At 37.7% G+C, this 24,586-nt stretch overlaps 1 protein-coding gene across 3 annotated transcripts in view; it reads right to left on the bottom strand.

Moving 5' to 3' along the window:
• Positions 1–24,586, bottom strand: part of grid1a (glutamate receptor, ionotropic, delta 1a) — a 305,904-nt gene that overhangs the window by 79,363 nt on the left and 201,955 nt on the right. For all 3 annotated transcript variants that reach the window (XM_085369740.1, XM_085369742.1, XM_085369739.1), the window contains exons 3-4: positions 21,516–21,800; positions 7,002–7,207 (exon numbers count right to left, since the gene is read on the bottom strand). In XM_085369740.1, the coding sequence (XP_085225866.1) occupies positions 7,002–7,207; positions 21,516–21,800 (491 nt within the window). The remainder of the gene's footprint in view (positions 1–7,001; positions 7,208–21,515; positions 21,801–24,586) is intronic.

Here is a 24,586-nt window from a genome sequence, read left to right as displayed (position 1 = left end):
AGCTCTCGGCTAGCTATCAAGCTGGTGGATAACAGATGTCGCCTCGGGTCTCTCCTCCTGAGGTGCCTCCCCTTTCCCTCAACCACCTGCTGGCCTCCACCACTTGCTAATGTTACTGAGTTATTTTTACACTAGTGATGGGATTTCCGGCTCTTTATAGAGAACCGGTTCTTTCGGCTCGACTCACTAAAAAGAGCCGGCTCTTTCAGCTCCCAACCGACTCTTCAGGTTGTTTTGTTGCTTTAATTAATTTATTATTAACAACAATATAAAATTATGCACAAAAGGAATTACTAATGTAAAAAAACAACAACGTGGTTTTAGTTATATATGTTTATATATATACGGTGGCCCCTAGAGACAAAGCACGTACAAATTCCAAAGCATGTACAAACTCCAAAACACATTTCTAGCATTAACTGAACTTCAAAACTGAACTACCTAGATCACTTAAATTACACAATTGAAAGCATGTGTGTATTGTTTGTGTATTTATACACAAGCACTCATATATATTCAAATAATTTTAAAAAATGTTCATTTACCTGTTACTACCACACACCAAATCCGGTCGTTTGCTTGCTGGCCCGTGTAGCCACTAGGTAACAAAAGCTCAACACTGCGCCCTAGCATCCTGGAGCACTTCTGTTGTGTTTTGTACGTGTTTTGGAGTTTTTACGTGCTTCTGAGTTTTTACATTACAGTTACAGTTATATTGTTACTTTGATTACAAAGTATCTTCAGTTATCTCCCAATTATAGATAGAAAGAGATATGCTTCTGTCTTCCTGCACATGCATGCTACAATCAACTTTCAGGAAACAGATTTAAGTTTTTGTTCCTAAGGAAGAAAAAGGGTGGTGTGTTCTACAGGTTTTGAGTGTGCAATACTGAGATGCTGACTGCATCCAGGAGAGGAACAATTGTATAAAACTGCTAAGACAACATCAGTACTTGGAAAGCATCTGCACAGACAGCATGCAACCTCAAAGCTAGCCAAGAACCCAGAGGGATGTTAAAGCTGAGTGCAAATGTGACCTCGACCCATCATTTTAGACCTGCTAGGTGATCTTGACCAATACTGTAGGAAGAGCAGTGAATCTTGTGAACTGTTAACAGACAGAGGGATAATGGACGGTTTGCTGTAACATCCATAGCTCATTGGTCCTTCAGCCAAATGAACTAAAACATTATATTTTCGGGGTGACCCAAAACTTTTGAGCAATAGTGCATTTACTTGGATTAAACTATATAGTTACACATATTGAGCTTACCATTAGGACACATTATTCATTTTCAGAATTCGCATTTAGCAAAGGTATTTGAGTTGCTTAAAGCATTTAAATCACCATTGGTGAAAATGAATGATTATCTCACAGGGCCACAGCCTAGAGCCAAAAATCTAATTTGAGTGTCTTCAAGAAATATAGCCTGGGGCTGCTCCACTGACAATTAATTGGTGAGTGACTTTGGTAACTCATAAAATGTGTCAAGATTTTTTTTTAACCTAAATGTGCATCATTTTAAGTAAGTGATTTAGCAAATGCTCACTAATACAACCCAAGGACGAAGAAATGGGACAGCTGAAAGCTTAAAATTCCACTTTATGGCTCTCTAAAAGGCTTGTGTGACTCCAGTGAAATCCTTCTATCATGAAGGGAACAGAGAGCAGTCAGGTGTCAGAAAAGAGGCACAAATGAAACAGACAGAAGACGCTACATCCTCTCATGGCCAATGTGAACAAGAGACTAGATGGCAACTGTCTAAATGAGAGAGGAGAAGCGCCCAGAATCTCACCATAATACCACAGGCAGTGTCAATGTCATGCAGTCTGTTTATAATACCAGAATGACTGTGCCCTGGGAGTGGACAGGAGAAGACAGACTTGTGATTGAATGTGATAGATAGAGAATCATCAAAACAAAATGTGAGACTTCGGTGAGTCTCGGTAATGCGCACAAGGTGGAAGAACCTGAAGGTAAAGTTGGGAATATGGGGTCTACAGTGGTAATAGTCCTTTGACAAACTGTCAGTAGAACAGAGGTGCCCTTTTTTCATGTGCTCAATTCACCCACACCTGGCCTTGTAGACGATGGACTGATGGGAATATGGGACTTAAAGCATAAGAATATTTAAAGAAAAAAAGAAGGGGGCAAAAGGCAAGGCACTATGCTAGCAGGTTTGGAAAGGGTGTCAAAGTGACAGCCTTACGTTGAAAAATATTATCATCATAATCTTAGCCACTGCAAATTATCATGTTCTGAATAAGGCTTAACCTTAATAACATAATAAAAATCTTTAAAAGAGTTGACATGGAAAGCAAAATGTCAGGTCAAATCTATTTACAGTGCCAGGAAAATATACTTGACCTCCTGGTTTGAAGGATAAAAGAATAAAATTAATTGTGGCTTTTAAAAGTGTCAAATGTTGGGGACATCCTGATGTGGAGAGGTGGTTAGCTCTACAATTTAGAAGCAGCTACTGAAAAGACCCAATCAACTCTGTGGTTTAATCTGACCTTGTGACAGCCAGCAGCATTTGTTCGACAGATCTCAAGGGGGAGTGTGCAGTGATAAAAGATCAGAGAGGTGTAGAAATGTCAAAGACTTCAAAACAAAAAATAAATTCTTAAAATAAATTTGAAATCTGACTGGGGGCCAATGTAAGAAAGCCAACATGGAGGAGTCTTGTTTGCATGTGCTGGTTAGCAGCTGCGCTTCATTCAGCCAAGCACTGACAGAGTGAGACCTGAACAGAGCCTGTTACCATAGTGAAGTTGCGATGAAATAAATGCATGAATAACCTTTTCAATATCACTTAAGCAGAGAAAGAGCGTCACCCTTCCAAGTACCCCAAGTTGAAAAAAGCTAGTTTTAAGAACAGCATTTATTTGTTTATTAAAACTTAAAGTCTTATCGAAGATCACTCCCTCATTCGTTGCAAATGGTTTTTATATAACTTTAAAGGACCAAAGTCATCCACAGCCCTCCATAAATGTCCCTGTAGCTGCGGTCCTCGGATTTAAAAGTTGGATTTTTAAAACTGCAATGGCACATCAGACTTTCTCTGCCTTATTGAGAAGCTGACGAAGAAAGAAAGATAGAGATTCAGTTCGTGTACTATAGTAAATCGAGAGGGGGAATTCTTTTGGAATATGGACAGTCATTCTGCTGGAAAAGCAAAAGACCTTAAAGGCTGTAAATATTCATGTTTAAGTTGTCAGGTTAAGAGGGTTGTTAATACTGAAGTCATGTTATGTTTGGGCCCCAGCCTTTATGCATCTCTACCATCACTTGCATCTGTTCTGTTTCTGAATCTTTGTACAGTATTGTGACTCTTGGCGCCTCCTTGTACTTGTCTGGGATCCTTTGTTGTCCTTTTTCCAATCTTTGGGGAAATTGTGCACTTCTTTGTAGTCCTCCTAGGTTTTTTCTGTAGTCCTTTTGTGTCTCTTGCTAGTCCACTTGGGTCTTTTTACAGACCCTTTTTAGTCTCCCTGTGGTTGCCATGCATCTTTGTGTTGTAATAGATTTCACTCAAGTTAGTTTGCATCTCTTTGTAGTTCTTTGTGGCTTCTCTTAAGTAATTTTTTCTCTGTTTTTTTCTTCTTCTCTTTGCAGTCAACTTGGTTCTCAATATTTTTCTGTGTATGGAGGGAATCTTATGCATGTTTTACATCTCTTAGTGGTTATTCAGTGTGTCCTTCAAGGCTACCATAACACATTCTGTCACACCTTTCACATATCATTGGGACAACTAATATCATCAATTTCAGTTAGCTATTAAACACATTTGTTAACATTTACATCACACTGGTGCCTACAAATTGATGTCATCTCATGAGTACTAAACTCCTCAAGGCATCGTATTTTCCACTGAGATATTTGCCTATTTGAATTTTCTGCCCCAGCATCTTTGGTGAGGTGTGGACACACTGACAGCCATTACAAAGGTATTAATGAAGCTTTGATAAATGTACATATCTCCAACACTTACATTAACGTATTCACAGGAGCATTTGGAGGGTGTGCCAATTGCAAAGCTGCGCTTATTTCTTAGTCCTCAAGATGCCTGACAGATGCCTTATGCTAATTGCATAAGGAATGATAAGGGATATAGTTCTCTAGATTAAATCTTTTGTGAATAAACGACTTATGCACCAGCCTGTGTACCTGTATACTAAAACCGAATTCACTGCAGCAAAGGAAAAGATCAAAGCAGTGTGTCATTAATGAAACTTGAAAGCCTCTGTGTATTCACGGCCTGTGCGCTAATTCATTTGTCTGTAAGTGCTTCACTTTTAGATTAATTGTAGAGCATTGACAAGAAGCTAATCAGAATGCAAGTGAGGGTTTTGACTTACAGGAGGTTAAGGCTTTTTCCTATGGTATTTGCTCACAATAGATAGAAAGATAAATGAGCGCAGAGGATTGAGGATAAACAGAGGTGAAATAAAGTCCTGTCAGGGTAAAACCTTTGACGACACACGAAGTATATGTACACAATTACATTACAAACACAAGTATCATAACATGTCTTTCCTATCATCCAGCACGCTGAAAATGCACTGAGCTACAATGGCAATAAAAAGACAAATATGGACTAATTTTAGGTTTTGCTTTTGTAAAGCCAATCACTACATCAGCATGGCCTGTTTTCATTTCCCACAGCTCAACCGTAGCATTTAATAGTTTAACATTTAAATCTTTCACAATATGAAACATTCGTACCAAGTGAAAATAGCGCCTTCCATAGTGTTCCGAAAACAAGAATAAATAAAGGCTCAGCTGAAAATAGTTATCACTACCGCCCAATCTATTAGTATTAAATCTCTGCAATGCCTAAGTAATTACTTTCCATGGATTAGTTTTGTGGACTATAGTAATACCATAACTTGTCTTATGTTCACGTCAAATATCATTAAAGGAAATTTCCACTAAGCAAATATAATGGACTTAATAAACCATTACCTTCTTTAATCTTGTATTTACCAGACAGATGGATGCTACAGGTAAGATAAACTCAAACAAAAAGATTTTTCTATTGTGTAACTGGCATAATTTCTTTATCTGCAACCATATTTTAATGTCCCTTTTCCTTTTGTACCCTTCGAGGTCAAACCTTTTCAAGTCTGTTTGAAATCTTCTGGAAAAATCTTTATCAGCGTGTATCTGTCCTTGCCAGAAGAGCAGAAGATTGAGTGTCAGACCTCGATGCCTTTGCTGGCCAGAATAAGCCATTCAACTCAGTTTTATTTTGCCATATTTCTTCACTGTGTCCAGCAATTCCAGTGCCACACAAGCCCATTCTTCAAACATGCTTATGCAATACATTACATAATCTTTCAACACGCTTTGACAAAACTCCCAACAAATAATTAAAGGACACCTTTCACTTCAGACACCCTTTAACAGAGAGAACGCAGGAAAACTTGTTTATTTTCATGCAGCAGTTTATGTTTTTAAAACTGTTTTGAGGAATGGCCAGCTAATTAACTAATGAACTTTGGACTTACTGAGGTGAGATTAAAGGCAGAAAAGATGTCTGCTGAGTTAGATATATTGCCTTCTGTTTTACGCATCCATCTCTAATAAGCAAATATGATCTAGAAGGAGCAAATAGTGGTGGTATTACTAAGAGCTTCCAAATTGGGATACTATGACCCAGAATGAGTTGAGAGAGAATCCTCTGTGGATACACACAGCTTATTTTATCTGAACTGTTGATCTTTTCAGCATTAAGGAACAAATTGTTGTTTATTATTGTTTTATTGTAGAAATGCTGGTTATATTGTGTAATTATTTACAGCATTCTATGTTTTCTTGAGTGGCTTTTAAAGTCCTAGAGACTATCTTTCAATGGAATACCAACAGTCACAATCATCTATATTTGGCCTACCAAGTCATGTTTTGCTTGACAAGTACTGTTGTACTTTCCAACAAGGGTACTTGATGGAGAAATCCGTGTTGCCAAGTACAACAGTAAGACGTTTCTTGTAGTTGGTCAACACATCTAAGTGTTGATTTTGGCCTACAACTTCTTACAGAAACTCTCTAAATCCTTTAAATTTCTTGGCTCTTGATTGACAACTCAAAGTTTCAGCTGCCTCCACAGATCTTCTGTAGGACTGAGGTCTGGAGATTCCATAACCTCATTGCGCTTCTTCTATAGCCAGTCTTGTTTATCCACTTTGTTGCCTTGGTGGTATGTTTTGGGTCATTGCCATGTTGAAAGACCCATCCAGGATGCATGGATTTTGAGGAAAAAGGGGTTCTTGTCCATGATTTTTTAGTTCAAGGGCTCATCTATTGGCTGCTCAATGTGGTAAAGTAATTATGTTGCCTTAGCAGAAAAACAAGCCAAAGCATAATGCTTGCACCTCTGTGCTTGACTGTGGAGATGGTGTTCTTTGTCAACCGTCACCTTCTCACCAAGCTTCTTGCTGATGATCTTGTAGCCTATTCCAGCCTTGTGCAGGTCTACAATCTTCTCCGTATTAGAGCTCTTTGGTCATGCCCATGGTGGTGGAGCGGATGGAATGGATGCGATGTATACTTTAGGAGTATCTGTATTGTCAATATAATGTCATGTCCACTCTGTGGGAGCCAGAATTCTGGCTGGGTATAGGATCAAATATTTATTTCACTCAATGACATGCAAATCAATTTTTGTAGTTTTATTAATGTGCTTTTTTTGGATTTTTGGGTGATATTCTGTCTACCTTCATTAAAATAAAACACCTATAAAAATTAGAGATTGTTTTTTTCCTTTCTAAGTGCACAAACTTAAAATTCAGCAGGGGCTCAATTAATTATTTCCCTCACTACTAGTGTACTTTTTTTCATTTGCTTCAGATTAAGGGTGTCAGGAAATGCTTTTCTTTTTATGGATCATTATCTCTATGCAGCATTTGTTTTTCCTCTTGGTGTTTGACTACAACACTTTGTTGTTGCATCCATTATTGAAAAACAAAGCAAAACAAGAGTCAATAACACAGCCTACCTGGTGGACGAACACCTGTGCACCTCGAGGGCTCATGAGCAACACGGCCCTCCGTAAAGTGTCCCGGTACCGGTTGAGTTCCTCAGTGCGCATCGTGTTGAAGAGGTCACTAAATACCCGACTAACGTTCCGGTCCACCCTCTGCAAGGAAACATCTAGACCCAGCCGAGACGCCTGGTCCATAAAGGTTTGCAAACCTCGGATATCTGATGGTAGACAAAAGATGGTATGAAAATATGATATGGGTGAAAATGCAAAAACACAAACAAAAAGAGAGGAAGAAAAAACACTTTGAGAGTTGCTGTCTTATGTGGTGCTATATTCGAGGAACATTTAATCACAAGCTGCACTTTCAACCTCTGCACACACAGAGTATATTCTCAGGCTTCATTCCAAAAGGCTTAAAGGCAGGTTTCTTTCTTTGCTCCTGATCTAAAGCGTGACAAAACACAACAAGCACTCCTGTCTGTCTGTTTCGTGGGGTTTACAGGATATGAAACTGCAGGCAGGTGTTGCGGTCCCCAGAGATCTTTGTGTGTGTCTATGTTCGCTATAAAGGAAAGCACTTTAAAATGCCTGCATTGCACATACAAATCAGAGGTGATGTGCAGCAGTGAGTTCACAATAAGCACACCAATCCCAGCAGTCACAGGGGGGAGCAGCTGCCCAGCATGTGCCAAGTCATGCTGCATTGTTAAAGAGAGGTTGGGCGAAATCGCTGGGGCCAGACCTCTTTCTGTGTCCAGTGTGTGTCTGTGTGCGTGCATGATTAGGTTCCTACTGTTGCATCAGTGAAGGTTTGATGAGTCATCGAGTGCTCTAGTGCTTTAGTACTCAGAATGGACAAAATACAGGGGCATATGCACAAATGTAAATGAGGCTGAAGAAATTCACAGAACCCATTGTACCCATTTTTGTTTATATTTTTGCTACTGAGGGCCAAAATCAGAAATTAGGCCAACCCCCCCCCCAAAAACCCCCCAAAAAACAAAAAAGAAAATCTATCCTGAGCACAGATGCAACATCTTAGTATATCGACCCTGTTTCTTAGTCTATATCTTGAGGCAAACTGCAGCGGAAATATGTACCAAATGAGACAAATCATAAGAATTAGATGGAAAGGTTTTTTTTCCTAAAATTGCTGCAGTGAAGTCTATTTTGAGGGTTAACATAAATAATCACAGTTGCTCGTGGATTCTCCTCAGAATGTTCAAAGGGCAGAACAAAAGAGGAAATTAAATCATTCATCATTTTGAGGCATCCCTAAACTTACAGAGAAGCATTCTTTGAAAACTCTTTCACTTGAAACCGCACACTTTCTTTTTTTTGTCCCATTTTCTTTGCATACAAACCTAATCATGGTTTCACAACTCGACCCTTACAATTCATTTGGCTACATGAAGTAATTAGATATCTCTATATGCAATACCCAGCTGCAGTAACTGACTAACACTGACTTTAACTTTGCATTCACTGCATGTGTTGCTGATGAGACAATCAGCAATTATGGATAATTCCAGGTAATAATAATAATAATAATGGATTGGATTTATATAGCGCTTTTCAGGACCCCTCAAAGCGCTTTACAATACCACTATTCATTCACTCTCACATTCACACACTGGTGAAGGCAAGCTACAGTTGTAGCCACAGCTGCCCTGGGGCAGACTGACAGAGGCGAGGCTGCCATATCGCGCCATCGGCCCCTCTGGCCATCACCAGGTGAGGTGTCTTGCCCAAGGACACAACGACCGAGACTGTCTGAGCCGGGGTTCGAACCGGCAACCTTCCGATTACCCAACTCTTGAGCCACGATCGCCCGGGAATGATTGCTATTATTCTATCAGTGAGTTTCTCAATTTTATGAGAACCTGCACCTCTGATATTGCTGACAAGACCAAAACATATTCGTAATCGACCACCATTGTGCACCAATATCTACATTTGCTGGACAGGTTTGCATCTGAAAACTGTCAAATTGACACAGGAAGGCTGTAAATTACACATTTCATCCAACAAGGATCTTGTCATATGCAGTTAAACATATATTTTGTTTTGTGTAGTGGTATAATTACAGTGTGAGACCAAGAGAAAGAGGAGGGCAGATAGTCATATTTTAACCCCTGATTAGCCACCACCACTCGTTATTATTCCATGTACTGTGTTTTAGACAGACGGTATATATTATAGTTATTATTTTACTGTTAGAAGATGTTTCATAAGTGGCATCATATTTATCATCACTACATTGTTTGGGAAAATGAACCAAAATACAGGCTAATGAGGGTATTTGTGCTGTAAGATTACCTGTATTGATTTAAAATGAATAGTAATACTTTGATGCTAAGCCCCTGCTTAAATGTATCTACTCGCAAAAGCGATCAGATCTCTAACAGAGGCCTCTAACTAATATATGCTACAAAGAGAGTATAAATGGGTAGAATTTCTCTAAACTGAAGTCACTCGATAAGGAGACAAATTATTATGGATGCTTTTTATTAGTCATTCCAAGAGCTTTGTTAACTCTACTGACTTGAGATTTCTGAGATGTGGGGAATATTTTGTATCATAATCCAATTTCAAAATCTAAAAGAGAGTCTGAACAAAAATGTATATTTTACATTTATGAATGAGATGGAATTCTGCAGATCTTTAATCAACAAATGCCGGATTAACGCAATGCAGATTTCATCAATACCACAAAAGATCTGGAGGAACTGGTCAACACTCCATAACAGGAAGATAAACTGTTGTCTGAAAACTTGTAACATGCTGTAACAAAACAAAAATAAAAAAATACAAAAAAAAGGTTTATAATCCCATGAAGAGCAAAGGGAAAGCTACTATGCGATAACTATTCTATGAACTGATAGAAAAATTGGACTTCAAAGTCAACATTCAAACCCATAGCAAATGTTTCCACGGGGAAACCGTGTCAGCCATGGATACGGCAGCAGAAAAGAGGATTAACGTGGAATTAAAGGTCTGATTTTTGGACATGTTTACCCAAGCGTAATTTCTGAACACAAATCTGCAACTGAAAGTTTTAGATATCAAAACTTGACCCTTGCGCAGACTCCCTTTACCCCCCCCCATTTTTACTCTGGAAACTTACCAACTACTCTTGTTTTCTGTCTGGCCCTCACATATCTTTTTTAATAATGGTATGAATCTTTTTTTAGAGCAGTTGGAAAAGATAGATTGAGAGAGACTAAGAAAGGCCCCATGAAAATGCTCTAACATTCATTTCAGCTCTAACTTACATTGAAACTAAAGCGGGACTCCCTTTTGGATTGAAGCAATGCTGAAATGAGCACATCATGATCAAAGGGCTCAGAGGTTTTTACTGAGCCGTCAAGCTGCGCTCCAATTCAAGCGGAAAAGCTTGAGAAATGGCTATGCTACCAGCTTATGTTTACTCAAAATTGAGATGAGTCTGTTTAAGTAATCAGTGTTATTCTTGCAACAATAACGTCAGTTAATTATATGCAATACAGATTTTTTTTTTGCAAATTTGTAATGTTTCAGACACTGAGTGTTATGCACAGCAATTACAGCTACACAGAGAGAAAGGGAGCGAGGCAGAAAGGGAGAGCGAGAGAATGGGACATTCTCTTCACATTCTTCTTCCTGGGTCTATATTTAAGTGCTTTAAGCTGAATTTGTCTTTATTCATTCTCTGACTGAAAAGATATATTTTCTATGATATCCAGATTTACTGCCATATCTATACAGCAGTTAATCTGTTAATCATGGTTTCATTCTGAAGCACTGCCCATCCATCCCTTTATCCAATTCAAGGTTGTGGAGGGGCTGGAGCTCATCCCAGCTGATAATGGGTAAGAAGCGGGATACACCCTCGATGGGATAGATGGGTCTATCATAGGGCTAAAGTAGAGAAACAGGCAGATATTCACTTTCCCATTCACACCTACAGCCAGTTTAAAATCATCAGTTAACCTACTGTAATATGGATGACTTTGGACTGTGGGAGGAAGGTCTGAGGTGGCCAGAAGGTTTGAACTAAGGCAACAGTGCAACCTTTTGCACCACCATACCACCCACTTACCACTGTGCACTGCGTCTGATAGCAGTTAAATCTAAGCAAGTTCTGAAAAAAGGGCATAGATTCCTTTAAAAAACAACATTTAGTCCTATTTTCTCTGAATAACATAAGCATGTGCATTGAAAGGTTTGTTTGTTGCTGTAAGAAGACAGTGATCAGTACATGATCAGTACAATTATTAATGGGACATCTTGGAAACTATAATAATAAAAACAATCCTACACAATTTAATGAACTGGGCTGCAGACTAAACATACCTGCTGAATCTCTATGAATTTGTGATGCAAATCTTTCATATAAATCTGTTTTTGTATTTTCTGTTTTAATTTGATATTTACACTTAAGCTTATTTAATGTTTGGTTCTGATATATTTGCCTTTTTATTGTGCACTTTCTGAAAACCCCTGTTTGCTGTCATTCTTTGTATGAGTAAGAACATGTTGCATCACTTTGTTTTGACAGTAAAAAAAAAAGAGGAATGGAAGCACAATCATTAATACAGTTCTAATATGAAGAGTCTGGTCTAAATAGGAAGTGGACGGGGAAGACTGAAATGGACATACAGCCTTGGAATGATTATTACCTCAGCCCGGACTCTGTGAATGGACTCAAATTGAACAGTGAGTGCATTTCTGGCTTACATCACCATCACATGTGTCTAAGAGTGATACAATCAATCACCCTACATGCATTTTGCTTTTGGGATTATACAGCTTTGTGTACTTAGAATGGAGAAAGATCAAAATGCAACAACTGGAATAATAACACAGAATAGCAAGGCTTGATAAATAAAAAGTGAAAAATCAGTATTTGCACAATATACAAGGATTAAATTAGTTTTTGTTTTTTTTGTCAGAGGCCCAACTTATTATTATCCCGAACTTTAACTTACTGGCTAAACAAATCATGATTATCAATTAATAACTGGGAAAATAAAGCATATTTTTAAGGAAAATATTAATGTCTGACCATGTATGATTTCTTTAGTTGATGTCAATTAGAAATCAGCAGCTGCTATTTATGCGAATAACTGAGAAATAACCACAAATAATGTTTTTACATTTTCTGCTCCCTATGTTTTTCTTCTGTTTTTTTATTATTGGTACTTTGGGAGCTTTAAACATGTAAAAGTATTCCTTTACTGCTATGTACTGTCACTGGACACCTCTGTAGTTACACCATGCTAGTGTTGGACTGGACTGTCTTTTGCCTTCAGAACTGCCTTAATTCTTCATGTCATAGATTCAATGAGGTACTGGAAATACTCTTAATACTCTATCTATCTATGCATGCCAAATTCTGGCTCTACTATTAAAATGTTACCACAGAAATTGAGACACATAAGGCCAGGCAACATTTCTCCAATCGTCTTTTGTCCAGTTTTGGAGCTTGTACAAACTGTAGCCCCAGTTTTAGTTTTTTTGCAGACACGAAGGATATCTGATGTGTTCATCTCCTGCTGCAGTCCATCTGTTGACATGTTGTGTGTTCAGAGATGCTCTTCTGCGTACTTTGGTTGTAACAAGTGTTTATTTGATTTATTGTTGCCATCCAATCACCTTCCCCCAGTCTGCCATTCTCCTCTGACATCTGCCATCAGAAAGGTATTTACATCTATAGAACTGCTGATCACTGGTTATTCTCTCTTTTTGGACCATTCTCAGCAAACTCTAGAGATTGCCCTGTGGGAATATCCAATTAAATTAAATTAACAGTTTCTGACATACTCCGACCACCCTGCCTGACACTAACAACCACGACATGTTCAGAGTATCTCTTTCTTTCTTCCCCTACTGATGTTTAACATGTCTACACGTCTCAACGGAGTTGCTGCGAAGTGATTGACTTCTTTGTATTAATGAGAAGCTGAGCAGCTATACCTTATGAAATGACCAGTAAGCGCGTATACACTCTATTGTCTATTATTATTTAAATATTGGTAAATGGTAAATGGCCTGTATTTATATAGCGCTTTACTAGTCCCTAAGGACCACACACTGGTGATGGCAAGCTACATTGTAGCCACAGCTGCCCTGGGGCGCACTGACAGAGGCGAGGCTGCCGGACACTGGCGCCACCGGGCCCTCTGACCACCACCAGTAGGCAACGGGTGAAGTGTCTTGCCCAAGGACACAACGACCGAGACTGTCCAAGCCGGGGCTCGAACCGGCAACCTTCCGATTACAAGGCGAACTCCCAACTCTTGAGCCACGATCATCCCTAAATATTCTCTGTATTATCTTCTATTACTTTTCCACTTTAATTTATTTTTTAAATCACTCTCTACTCTTATTAGAGCCAATAAATGGAGGTCATATGTACTTTTACTCCCTGTGAAATTAGCTGTTATGTTAGCTGGCAGTGTTAAAGACCTTGTGGTGTAAATGTAGTATTAATAGAGATGAAATCAGGCAACACAATAAGACATGCATTAAAAAAGGACATGACGTAGAAGTCTTCCATACGTTTCCTATGATGTGCTGCAGGCTTGCTAAAAACTCCACGGGAAATACCCTTTGTGTTTGTCTATGTCCAGACTCTCTCTGTGTTATAAATGCATGTTTTACATAGGAACCACCCCCTACTTGGGACCAAAAGCAGCCTAATCAATCTTACACCTAATACCAGGCTAATTCGCTCCTTCTTTAACAGCGATATGGTCACCACAGGGAGGACAGAGACAGATGTAGCTGCTCCACAGTCATTACTAAGTGCAGGTAACTCTGACAGACCTGCCAAGGAGCATCCTGAAAAATCAACCCTTCTTTTAGATTTCCTATAATCTTGACTCAGTTGTCTATTATGCTCTTCTTGTTATAATAAAAGGACAAGATAATTTCTAAGAAGCTTTTATTTGCAGATAGTCTTCCCACTGTCCTTCCACCCCCACAGAATCAATACTTGGCTTCCTTTAGGATACACTCAGTTATGAGTAGCTATTGTGTAAAACCCACCCTAAATGGCATACACAGAGGCATACACATAACACATCACAAACCTTTAAAATGATACTTAAGGTTTAGAAAAATCTCTTTCCCCCCATGAAAGGCTTAAGCAGAGTTATTTTTGTGGCATTTTCTGGCCTTTTGGAACCTTTTTATTTTACAACTCATCACAAGAAAGACATGAATATGAGTACAAATGCTGAAATGTTTCACTCAAATCCACAAATTTAAACCTTGTAGTGCTATTACAAAAGTGTGCCTAAACCTTCAGTAACTCTGGAAATCATATATGCCATGATTGTTACAAAACTACAGTCAAATAAGGTGAAGACATTTGACTTTAAGCCAAAAATGACGGCATCACAAATGAGGTAGTTCTCCTTTCCCTCATTTTTAAGTCCTTATTCATGGTAGTGCTAGAGCAGGACCAGAAAATTCAGCTAGACAGATATTCATTAGTTGGATTGGATTGAATTTTGAGATTTAGATATTCAATTTTTAGATTCTTAGAAATGTAATTTCAGCTTGAGTGTCCCTCTAAAGAAGCATTCCTGACCAAGTGCAGGCTCACCTCCGTTCACCTCGGCTTTGCCAAATTAGTGATCTTGCTGTTAGATTTAGTGATTTTCTTTTTAAAAGAACAAATGCATTGACTTCTTGGCTAAACTGTTGTCAGTACTGTGCCACAAGTGTGAGGTTTTCCCCTTTCTCACACTACTCTGTGGATCTACTCTGTTGCACAAGTGGCAGAACCTGTGACGTCTGCACACGCACGGTGTTGTTCTCATGATTTGTTACCGAGATAAAGGGTGTGCAGTGTGTGAGAGGGGCAAAAAAGAAATGCAAAAATGCAATCTATTGCTACTCTTTCTCTCATTAAAAGTGGTCACTAAACGTAAAATAATGGAACAACCATGATCTTTATTTTATGTTCATGGCCATTTTGTCAAAGGTGTGGCAGATATAAAATCAGCAAACCTGATGATGATGTCATAGTCTGCACACCTATACCATGAAGTCCTGGTGGCTAAAGTCTTGAATATTTGCTGTTAATGACTGTCCGCTTAATACTTGTAATGCAAGTGTAAGTCAGCTTTCTCTCTCTCACACACACACAGACACACACTCTCACACAATATTAATCCAATTTGTGTTTGAGCAGTAAAAAGCTACCATTTAGTAATCACATCTTTTAAGTAGCTTATTGAGCAGGTGTGTGGTAGGTAGGCATGTTAAGCTAGATTATCACCTAAGCATAGCATGATTGACTTATTCAGTTTTTTGCTTTCTGCTTAATGGTGTCTAAAAATAAACAGGTATGTTTACAATGGAAAATTTAAAGTCAGGGCAAAAATTCAACCCATAACTGCAAATTTAGTGAAAAAGAAAGCTACCTTCAGCTGCTCCTTTATTCACAAGAGGACACCACAGCAGTTAGCACCCCAGGTTTTACGTGGGATGCTCTAAATAACCCCAAAGGGACTTGTATTCCTTCCTAGTTTTAAACTGGGAAGCTTTTGCTTGTTACGTGAATGTGTAAACCACTAGACTACTGAGACACATAACTTTAGTTAAATTAATATATAAAAAGTCAGCAGGGGCAGTCATCTTTGTATGAAAGTTTCATTTTGAATGTAGTCGGTTTGAAAAGAACGCACAAAAGGCTGCACAGTCCTTGATGGCAAAGTCTCGCTTTGCTATCAAAAAGTTTGTTTTTCAGTGGAAGAGATTAATTTTCATGGCCTTTACATGAACTGGATCTGTTTGGCCCTTCTCACAAAAAAAAAGAAAAGAAAAAAAAAGCTGAAGTATCAGATACCCTTCTGTTTTGTCAGAGAGCATGACTTAAATCAGCAAAAGTAGGGCAGGCTGAAAGAAACAAAACAGCATAAGATATAAAAACTGCTCCTGAATGAAAAACACAAAAATTAGACTAAAGAAAGAAGAAAAAGAAGAAAAACAACAAGAGCAAAGCTGAAAGGATCTGTTGGGTAGCAATAAGCTGTTATAGGATTATCATATAATTTTGCTTTCTTCTATTTATCTGACGGCACAAAAGCCAAAACCACAAGGATGTTTCACAGCTGTAAAACAGTGTTGTCCAGCTTCTCTTAGAGCTATAGAAGTATAAGCAGGTTATCTCTGTTATTTATGAAAGAAATTATGGAATATGGTCTCTCAGAACTGAGAATCAAATTATACGTAGAAAATGTACAATGACAAATGTAACCAGAAGAGGTGAAGCTGTAGAAGTTGTTTACATAATGTGCTTTTTATGCAACTGATGCATTGGTGGAGACTGGAATGAATTGGCTCCCCTGACACGCTTCATTACACTGAGCGATATATTTTACCCCTGAGGTCAGGGAAGCCACTTGTTTAAGCTGTAATAAAGCACAAATCTCACCCCGTACACTTCTAATGTAGAGTAAGGTGTTAGTCTCACAATTCAGGTGGCTGATACCCAGAAATCCTACCAGTGGCTGGACAAAGCTGGACTGAAAGACAGCATGGAGGCACTAATCATGGCAGCACAGGAACAAGCTCTGAGCACAAGATCCATAGAGGCTGGGGTCTATCACACCAGGCAAGACCCCAGGTGCAGGCTGTGTAAAGATGCCCCAGAGACAATCCAGCACATAACAGCAGGGTGCAAGATGCTAGCAGGCAAGGCATACATGGAACGCCATAACCAAGTGGCCGGCATAGTGTACAGGAACATCTGTGCCGAGTATAACCTAGAAGTCCCGAGGTCAAAATGGGAGATGCCCCCAAGGGTGGTGGAGAATGACCGAGCTAAGATCCTGTGGGACTTCCAGATACAGACGGACAAAATGGTGGTGGCTAACCAACCGGACATAGTGGTGGTAGACAAACAGAGAAGACGGCCGTAGTGATCGATGTAGCGGTTCCGAATGACAGCAATATCAGGAAGAAGGAACACGAGAAGCTGGAGAAATACCAAGAGCTCAGAGAAGATGTGGAGGGTGAAGGTGACAGTGGTAATCGGAGCACTAGGTGCGGTGACTCCCAAGCTAGGAGATTGTCTCCAGCAGATCCCGGGAACAACATCAGAGATCTCTGTCCAGAAGAGCGCAGTCCTGGGAACAGCTAAGATACTGCGCAGGACCCTCAAGCTCCCAGGCCTCTGGTAGAGGACCCGAGCTTGAAGGATTGACTGCCCACAGGGGTGAGCGGGGAGTTTGTTTTATATATATATATATATATATATATATATATATATATTCACACTGTTAAAAAGAGAGAAGCCAACACTGATAATGTGATCTGAGCTCCTGTGCTGTGAAGAGTTTCTATATTTCATTTTTGCAGTTCCATCACTGATCTGACAGAATTTCACACTGCTGTCATGAAACGAAAGTGTTATGTAATACAGCCCGGTATAAGAGGCAAAAATATATATATATATATAATAAATAAGATGAAATGTAGTTCCTTTACTAACAGCACTAACAACCATCTGTCACCTTGTAGTTCAACTCCAGGTTTATGCCTTTACTAACCTTTTCTATATCATTTAATAATAAAAATCATTTGATAACTCAGTCAAAGTTCAGAGAAAGTGTCTGACTTTTCTGCCTACAGAGAGTCTTTCAGAAAGTGAAACATTTTCAAACCTAAACATAAATCAGTATTTATCATGAGCATTTTAGTCCACTGGCTGAATCAAGTAAATGCAGTGGACCGGTGACGTCTAATTAAATGTTTTAGCTTTTTACTTTTCACTGTTTGCCCAGATTATGATTAATTAAGCAAATTCAACTATCACTACATTGCACATTTCACACTGACTGCTTTTTGATTGGGATAAGGTACTGAGTAAATCAGCCAAATAAACATATGAACATGACTGAATATGGACACGAAGCAATATTATTAAAAAGTTTGTAGAATAGTTGATGTTCAAGTCTATTTAACCTTTTTTTCAGACCACAATGTATACATATATGTGTACGTATATATATATATATATATATATATATATATATATATATATATATATATATATATATATATATATATATATATATATATATATATATATATATATACATATATACGTATATACATATATACATATATATACATATACATATACATATATATACATATATACATATATACATATATACATATATACATATATACATATATACATATACATACATATATATATACATATACATATATATATACATATACATATACATATACATATACATATATATATATATATATATATATACACATATACATATATATATACATACATATATATATATATATATATATATATATATATACATATACATATATATATACATATATATATATATATATATATATATATATATACATATACATATATATATATATATATACATATACATATATATATATATATATATATATATATATATATATATACATATACATATATATATATATATATATATATATATATATATATATATATATATATATATATATATACATATACACATATACATATATATATATATATATATATATATATATATATATATATATATATATATATATATATATATATATATACATATACATATACATATATATATATATATATATATATATATATATATATATACATATACAATATGTATATATATATATATATATATATATATACATATACAATATGTATATATATATATATATATATATATATATATATACATATTGTATATGTATATAAATGACGTTAATGCCATAACCGCAATAACGTGGTAAATCTCCATTAGCAACTTAGCATAGATCACCCTGTGCGTGGGGGGTGGGCGGTTTTAACAATATTAACAATATTAATGTTAAAATCGCTAGTACATACATATATGTACACATATATCTGTACGTCACTTTAATTAAAAGATGTACTGGACAAAAGCACATTGCAGCTTAAGAAAATACATAGATGTTGACTCGATGTAGCTGTAAATACTCATAACACATCCTAAGGGCATAATAGTGTCACAGTGTCTTATTAACTTTAGAAATGGAAAAAGTCCTAATCAACAAGTTTAGCTGAAAGGGCTAAACTTTGATATTGGCTAAAATATACCTATGAAAACCAACCTCTCAGCATCCACTGTCAGTAGTTCTTGTTTTATATGTCAATATTTTGATAATTTTATACATTTTCTGGCTTCTTAATTTCATAAAAAATATCTTCTTTAATTTATTATTCTATTGGTACCAGTGCAAAAAAAGTATCCCAGAATTCCCACAGAAATGTAACTCAAATCAACATATGTAAGAGCTCGACATTCACTGAAAGCCTAGACAGATTAACAGACAGCACTTTTCTTTGCAGACAGTTGTGTCAGTCACTGTTGCACTGCTTTAAAGCAGACACCACAGGTATTTGGACTGTTCTGTGATGAGGATCATAATTAGCCGCTACATTCCTTAATTAAATGAGTTCAGAGCTAAATAGTGTAACACAAGCACACATGTCAGTGGTGCTGACTTTGTAGTGTCTAATTTAGCAGACTTAAAAAAGGCTACTTTGTTAGAACAGCTTCTTGATGAGCCAAGTCTTCTTCATGTGATATGCATACCGCAATGTGCAAAATTCTGAGTTATTTTGAATGTTCTGATTTTTATCCACCACACAACACCATATGTGACGTGTCTGACTGGTCCTAAATGTTTTTCTGCAGCAGGAGAAAGAGACCAAGTAACCAGCCAGTGCTAAAAACCTATCTTTAGTGACTGGATGGACAGTGTCCTGCAACAGATGGCATGGCCTCCAAAGAGCCCTGATATGAACATCACTGAGTCAGTCCCAGATTACATGTAGAGACAGAAGCAACTGAGACAGCCTGAATCCACAAAAGGACTATGGAAAGTTTTCCAGGGTGTTTAGAACAACTTACTAACAAAGAACAAAAAAAAAAAACAAATAAACCCAAACAAACTGTACTTAGGAGAATTTGCACTGTTTCAAAGAAAACCACAGGCAAGTAAGAATCTGATTGGGATTTTTCTTTCTGTTTACTTTTGTTTGCTTATCAACAGAAAAGCCAGCATGATATGTGGCACTACTTTTCTAACCATTGTCTCTTTCCTTTTAATGGCAATAATTATTTGAACGCCGCTTTAGGTTACCTCTAACTAAATTTATAGTACATTATGCTGACTAGGATATGTGTAGTGAACAAGGACAAAATAAAGCCTTAACATTTCCCAAACTGCACATGAATCTATTAAAGTATGATGATTGGAATTGAGACACACAAACAATGGCTTTGCTGGATAGAAAGACAGACAGTTAGTCAGAGATTTTAAGCTATCCACTCTATATAGCTAACAAAACACATGGCAGGCAGTCAAGCTCATTATAAAAAGGACAGTTAGCACTGGTTACCACAGATAGGCAGCGAGCCAGTGACAAAGAAAGATCTATAGCAAAACAGATGGTCAGACACATGCTGACCCCATGAGACAGACATATAGAGAGCTAGTTAGTCAGATAGACAGCTAGTCAGAAAGAAAAGCAAGGCAGCTTGTCAAAATGAAGCACAGACAGGTTTCCTTCTGTAGTGGACTTTCATTGATCCAACTCAATGCTGAGAGTGCATTTCTGCAAAGAGTAGCAATGACAGAAAGAAATCCAAGGACAGAGCTTTGTAAATGTAAGCCAACATGTCAAACACATAGTGACCAAGTTACAGTTGGGAACTTGCCTGGGGCCCCGGTATTCTGATGGCTTGCTTTACTATACACTATATCAACTTTAGCTCAGTTGTTTTCAGTACTGGAAAAATAAAACAGATTTATACTGCCTTCTGGACTCCACTCTTCCCAGAACTAAAAAGATTAGCCAGCAGAGACAAAGTCTCATCTGATGAATGGCAATGCAGCAAAAGGCTTTATATGCCCACTTCATTCTCCTACCCTTCCACTGCCTTGCCAATCACTCCTTGATCCACAGTGAATTGCCCAAATGTGGGTCACAAAAGGTCTGGTTCACAGGGAACTCATAGTGAAAATAATTAAACAGAAATGAAGAACATTTGAGAATATATAAAGTACTGTTGGGACACATCCTCACAGATGACTGCACCACAAATGAGCCAATTAAGCTCATACTTGTTTCTTCATGACAATACTGCTAAAACTGAATGCAGCAGTGAGATGTCGTTTTTTTTTTTTTCCCTCCTGAACTTTTGATTTATTTTTTAACAGCGGGAAGTACAGTATGTGATTGTGTGGGAGTGATGATGTTCCTTCAGCTTACTTCTCACTTGGTCTATTCTTTTAGGCACATGAATTCTCAGCGTTAATACGGCTTTACTGCAGCAGCAGCCTGATCTTCATCTCAGAAGATAGTTATAGGATATTTACATTTAAATGAAAGCAGTGAAACCATCTTACATACAAATGTCATGTTTATGAGATATATTTGTTGTTAAGGTGCTCTCGTTTTTCCCAACTCACCGTAGTCGCTCTCGTAAAAGATGATGAACTTCTGCCAGTGCAGTTCAGATACAAGAGTGAGCAGGACGTCGCTGATTCGAACAGGTGGCCGTGCAGCCAGTGTGTAGCTCTCTCCGTCTGGGCTCGGGTTGAGCTGACAGGCAGTACGGGGTGCGCCATCCCCATTTCTTTGAATGAAGAGGTGGGGGATGTGCATTGCATCTGTCAGAGACTGCAGGGCACTTGCAGCTGCACAGCCTGTAGATGTAACCAGCGCGAGGATCCCTTGGTTCATCAGCTCGCATGCTGGACAGAAGACAAAAAACAAAACAAAACAGACTTTGTGAATACGCAAAGAAAGAACACAGGAAGAAATTAAGGGCAAAGCACTGAGAAACATTTTATTGGGAAAATTAGATTAGAAGAAGAAAAGGAATAAGATATGAAAACATAATCAATTCCGACATGGATTTAATTTTAAAATAACATATTTTTTTCCACTTGGTCTTAAAAAAAAAAATAAGATGCTATATCCTACTTAAGATTATTTCTGACCCTTAGTTGAGAAATGATCACTAAAAGTTGGAGGTTTGCCCTAAAGTTATAATATAATGTGTAGCTGAGAGATTCAGTGGAAGATGAGGTTGATGAGTGAGTGTATCTTCTAATCCTTGTCCACAGACAAAAAGGGAAAGCGCTTGCTAACGGAAACTGCTACTTGAAAACAGCAGAGAGCTACCTGAGACTGTGGGGTTCTTATCAAAACAGAAGAGGTGGCTAAGTGGGAAGAATCTGGCATGAATTAAAATCAGGAATATTTTAAGATGTAATGATGCCTCATGTGAGTCCCAGCTTGATATGGTCCTACATATCCTTCACTCTTTCTCTTGGTTTTATGTGTAATGGTGGTGAAAATCTGTAAACAAGCAGGGATTAGGACTGCAGACACATGCTTGTAATGTCTGTGGTGGTTTTAAAGTCCCTACATCTCTATTTACACGTGCAATTTTGGGGGGGGGAATCTATTTTTGATCCTCTTAGGGAAGGTCACCACATCTAGCGGAACAAAATGACACATCTTTCAAAGATGAGGTACTCAACGAGATACTTTTATATCTTCAAATAACTGATTACATTTAACCCTTTAAAGTGTGAACCATGAAATTATTGGTAGAAAATTATATTTTTTTGAAAACTTAGTACTTATTGAACCTTCTTACAGATAAAAAAATATTTATTTATTTTTATTATTATTAAATTATTGTTATATTTGCATCAAATTTGCTAAACCTGTGTAAATGTATTGCATTATGCTATTTTCACAAGCCCTAAGACTCATTCTGACCCCGTATCAGTTTCTCATCTTATATTCCTGTCATGTTTCTAAGATGAAAAAGTGTTAGCCCTTTAATGTTGACCTAACCCTTCCCCCGGAGTATGCTCCCGTTTTCCCTTTGGTTATGAGATGCAAAACAGAGAAAAACACAATCACCACAAAAGAGAAAGTGATAGGAATACAAATGCAAAACAGCTTAAATGAAGAATATTGAATTTGCATTTAATTTCAAGCTCTATCTCTGTTATGTGCTGCATAATCATCTACTACAGGGATTGTCGAATTTTGCATGTGACATGGGACAGTCTATGACAAATGCTACTTTTAAAATTCAACTCACTGTCTCTCGCACAGCAGGGCTTTTATAATTGCACAAACAGCTGAGCATAATGTACAAAACAGCAATTAAATGTTCTCTCACTGAATTTAATAATACTTCCTAATTATATGGTCTACTTCAGTGTCTACAGAATCTGGCACAAAGGAAAAATGATGCGGTCTAATACCAAATTATATCATTCAAACCCCTTCGTAATAAGTACACAAACATATCATAAACATGAAAGTAAGATGTGATATTAAAACCTTCGTGCAAAAGTGAAAAAAAGAGAAAGGTTTTTGTGATGAAAATAAATGAGAATAAGGGTCTGAGAAGAAGTGGTGAGGCGAGATGATACTGAATGGAGACATAGTGGGAGAGGACTGTGGATGTGTGTGTGAGAAAGTATGGCAGAAGAGCTGGACTATTAATGTGACAAATTGCGATTTCATCTGCTGACTGCATGCACATGACTACATTAGTGCACTCTAAATCACGACTAGAGGAAGTATGAGGAAACTAAGTAACATACTAAATAGGAGACTGAATGAAGGAATATCGGGCATCTCAGGTAGACGGGCATGCACTGTATTCGTGGTTGTAGTGGTTTAAGTAAAACAAGAAAAAAAGAATAAGAATAGAAATGTGAGAGAATTAGGAAAGGGGTGCGGGAGTAGTGGAGAGATTATTTGTAGCTTTTTGCATGAATGCTCAGGGGAATTCAAGAAAATGTTCCTCAGGCCAGGAAGTGTCTTACAGTTTGTACATGAGTGGGAGAGACAGACAGACAGTCATACATGCAAGCCAAGGTGTGCAAAAGGGCATTTGGCAAATTTTCTGTAGGGCACCATGAAATACCTTTATGTTGCCCAAGTCATGCCAGCAGCAGTGATCAAATCTAGTACATGCTTCAACTTGGATACAACATCTAAATGTGTCTGTTGGCAACAACAATATGTATTGAACTACACACTGGAAACAGTCTGCTCCCAAGAGTTACCGATTCTCTTTTAACAAGTTTCACTCTCAGGTGCAGCCTACTCACTACAAACTTTACAGAGTTGGGAAGGGTGTAATATTGGCTTGAATTCCAGCTTCCTGTGCCATTAAGATACTTGTAATAGACCTGGATCAGTTTGTCCATTGACAGAACATACCGGGTATATGAATTCTAAGTTGAAATGATGAGTTTGGGACTGTCCATTTCAGATTTTGGTGAATACAGAAAAGAAGAAATGCATAGTTTGCACATTTCATTGATTACCAAGGGACAGCCATTTTTTAAAATGAAGGCAAGGGCAGGAAGTATAACATTCCAAGGGTTTATGGGTAATAAAACACATTTCTGCGAGTATTAAGCAGTAGCATAATAAACTGCAGTATAAATAAACGACTGGTTGCACAAATGACTTTTCTAATGTAAGGCAGAACAGAAGA

Source organism: Diplotaxodon limnothrissa, linkage group LG13, assembly GCF_057381915.1.
Source record: "Diplotaxodon limnothrissa isolate DT_005_m linkage group LG13, D_limnothrissa_male_GT1.1, whole genome shotgun sequence".
NCBI classification, from domain to species: Eukaryota; Metazoa; Chordata; class Actinopteri; order Cichliformes; family Cichlidae; genus Diplotaxodon; species Diplotaxodon limnothrissa.
Note: the sequence above shows the minus strand (reverse complement) of the source record. Positions and strands in the feature narration are given on the sequence as shown.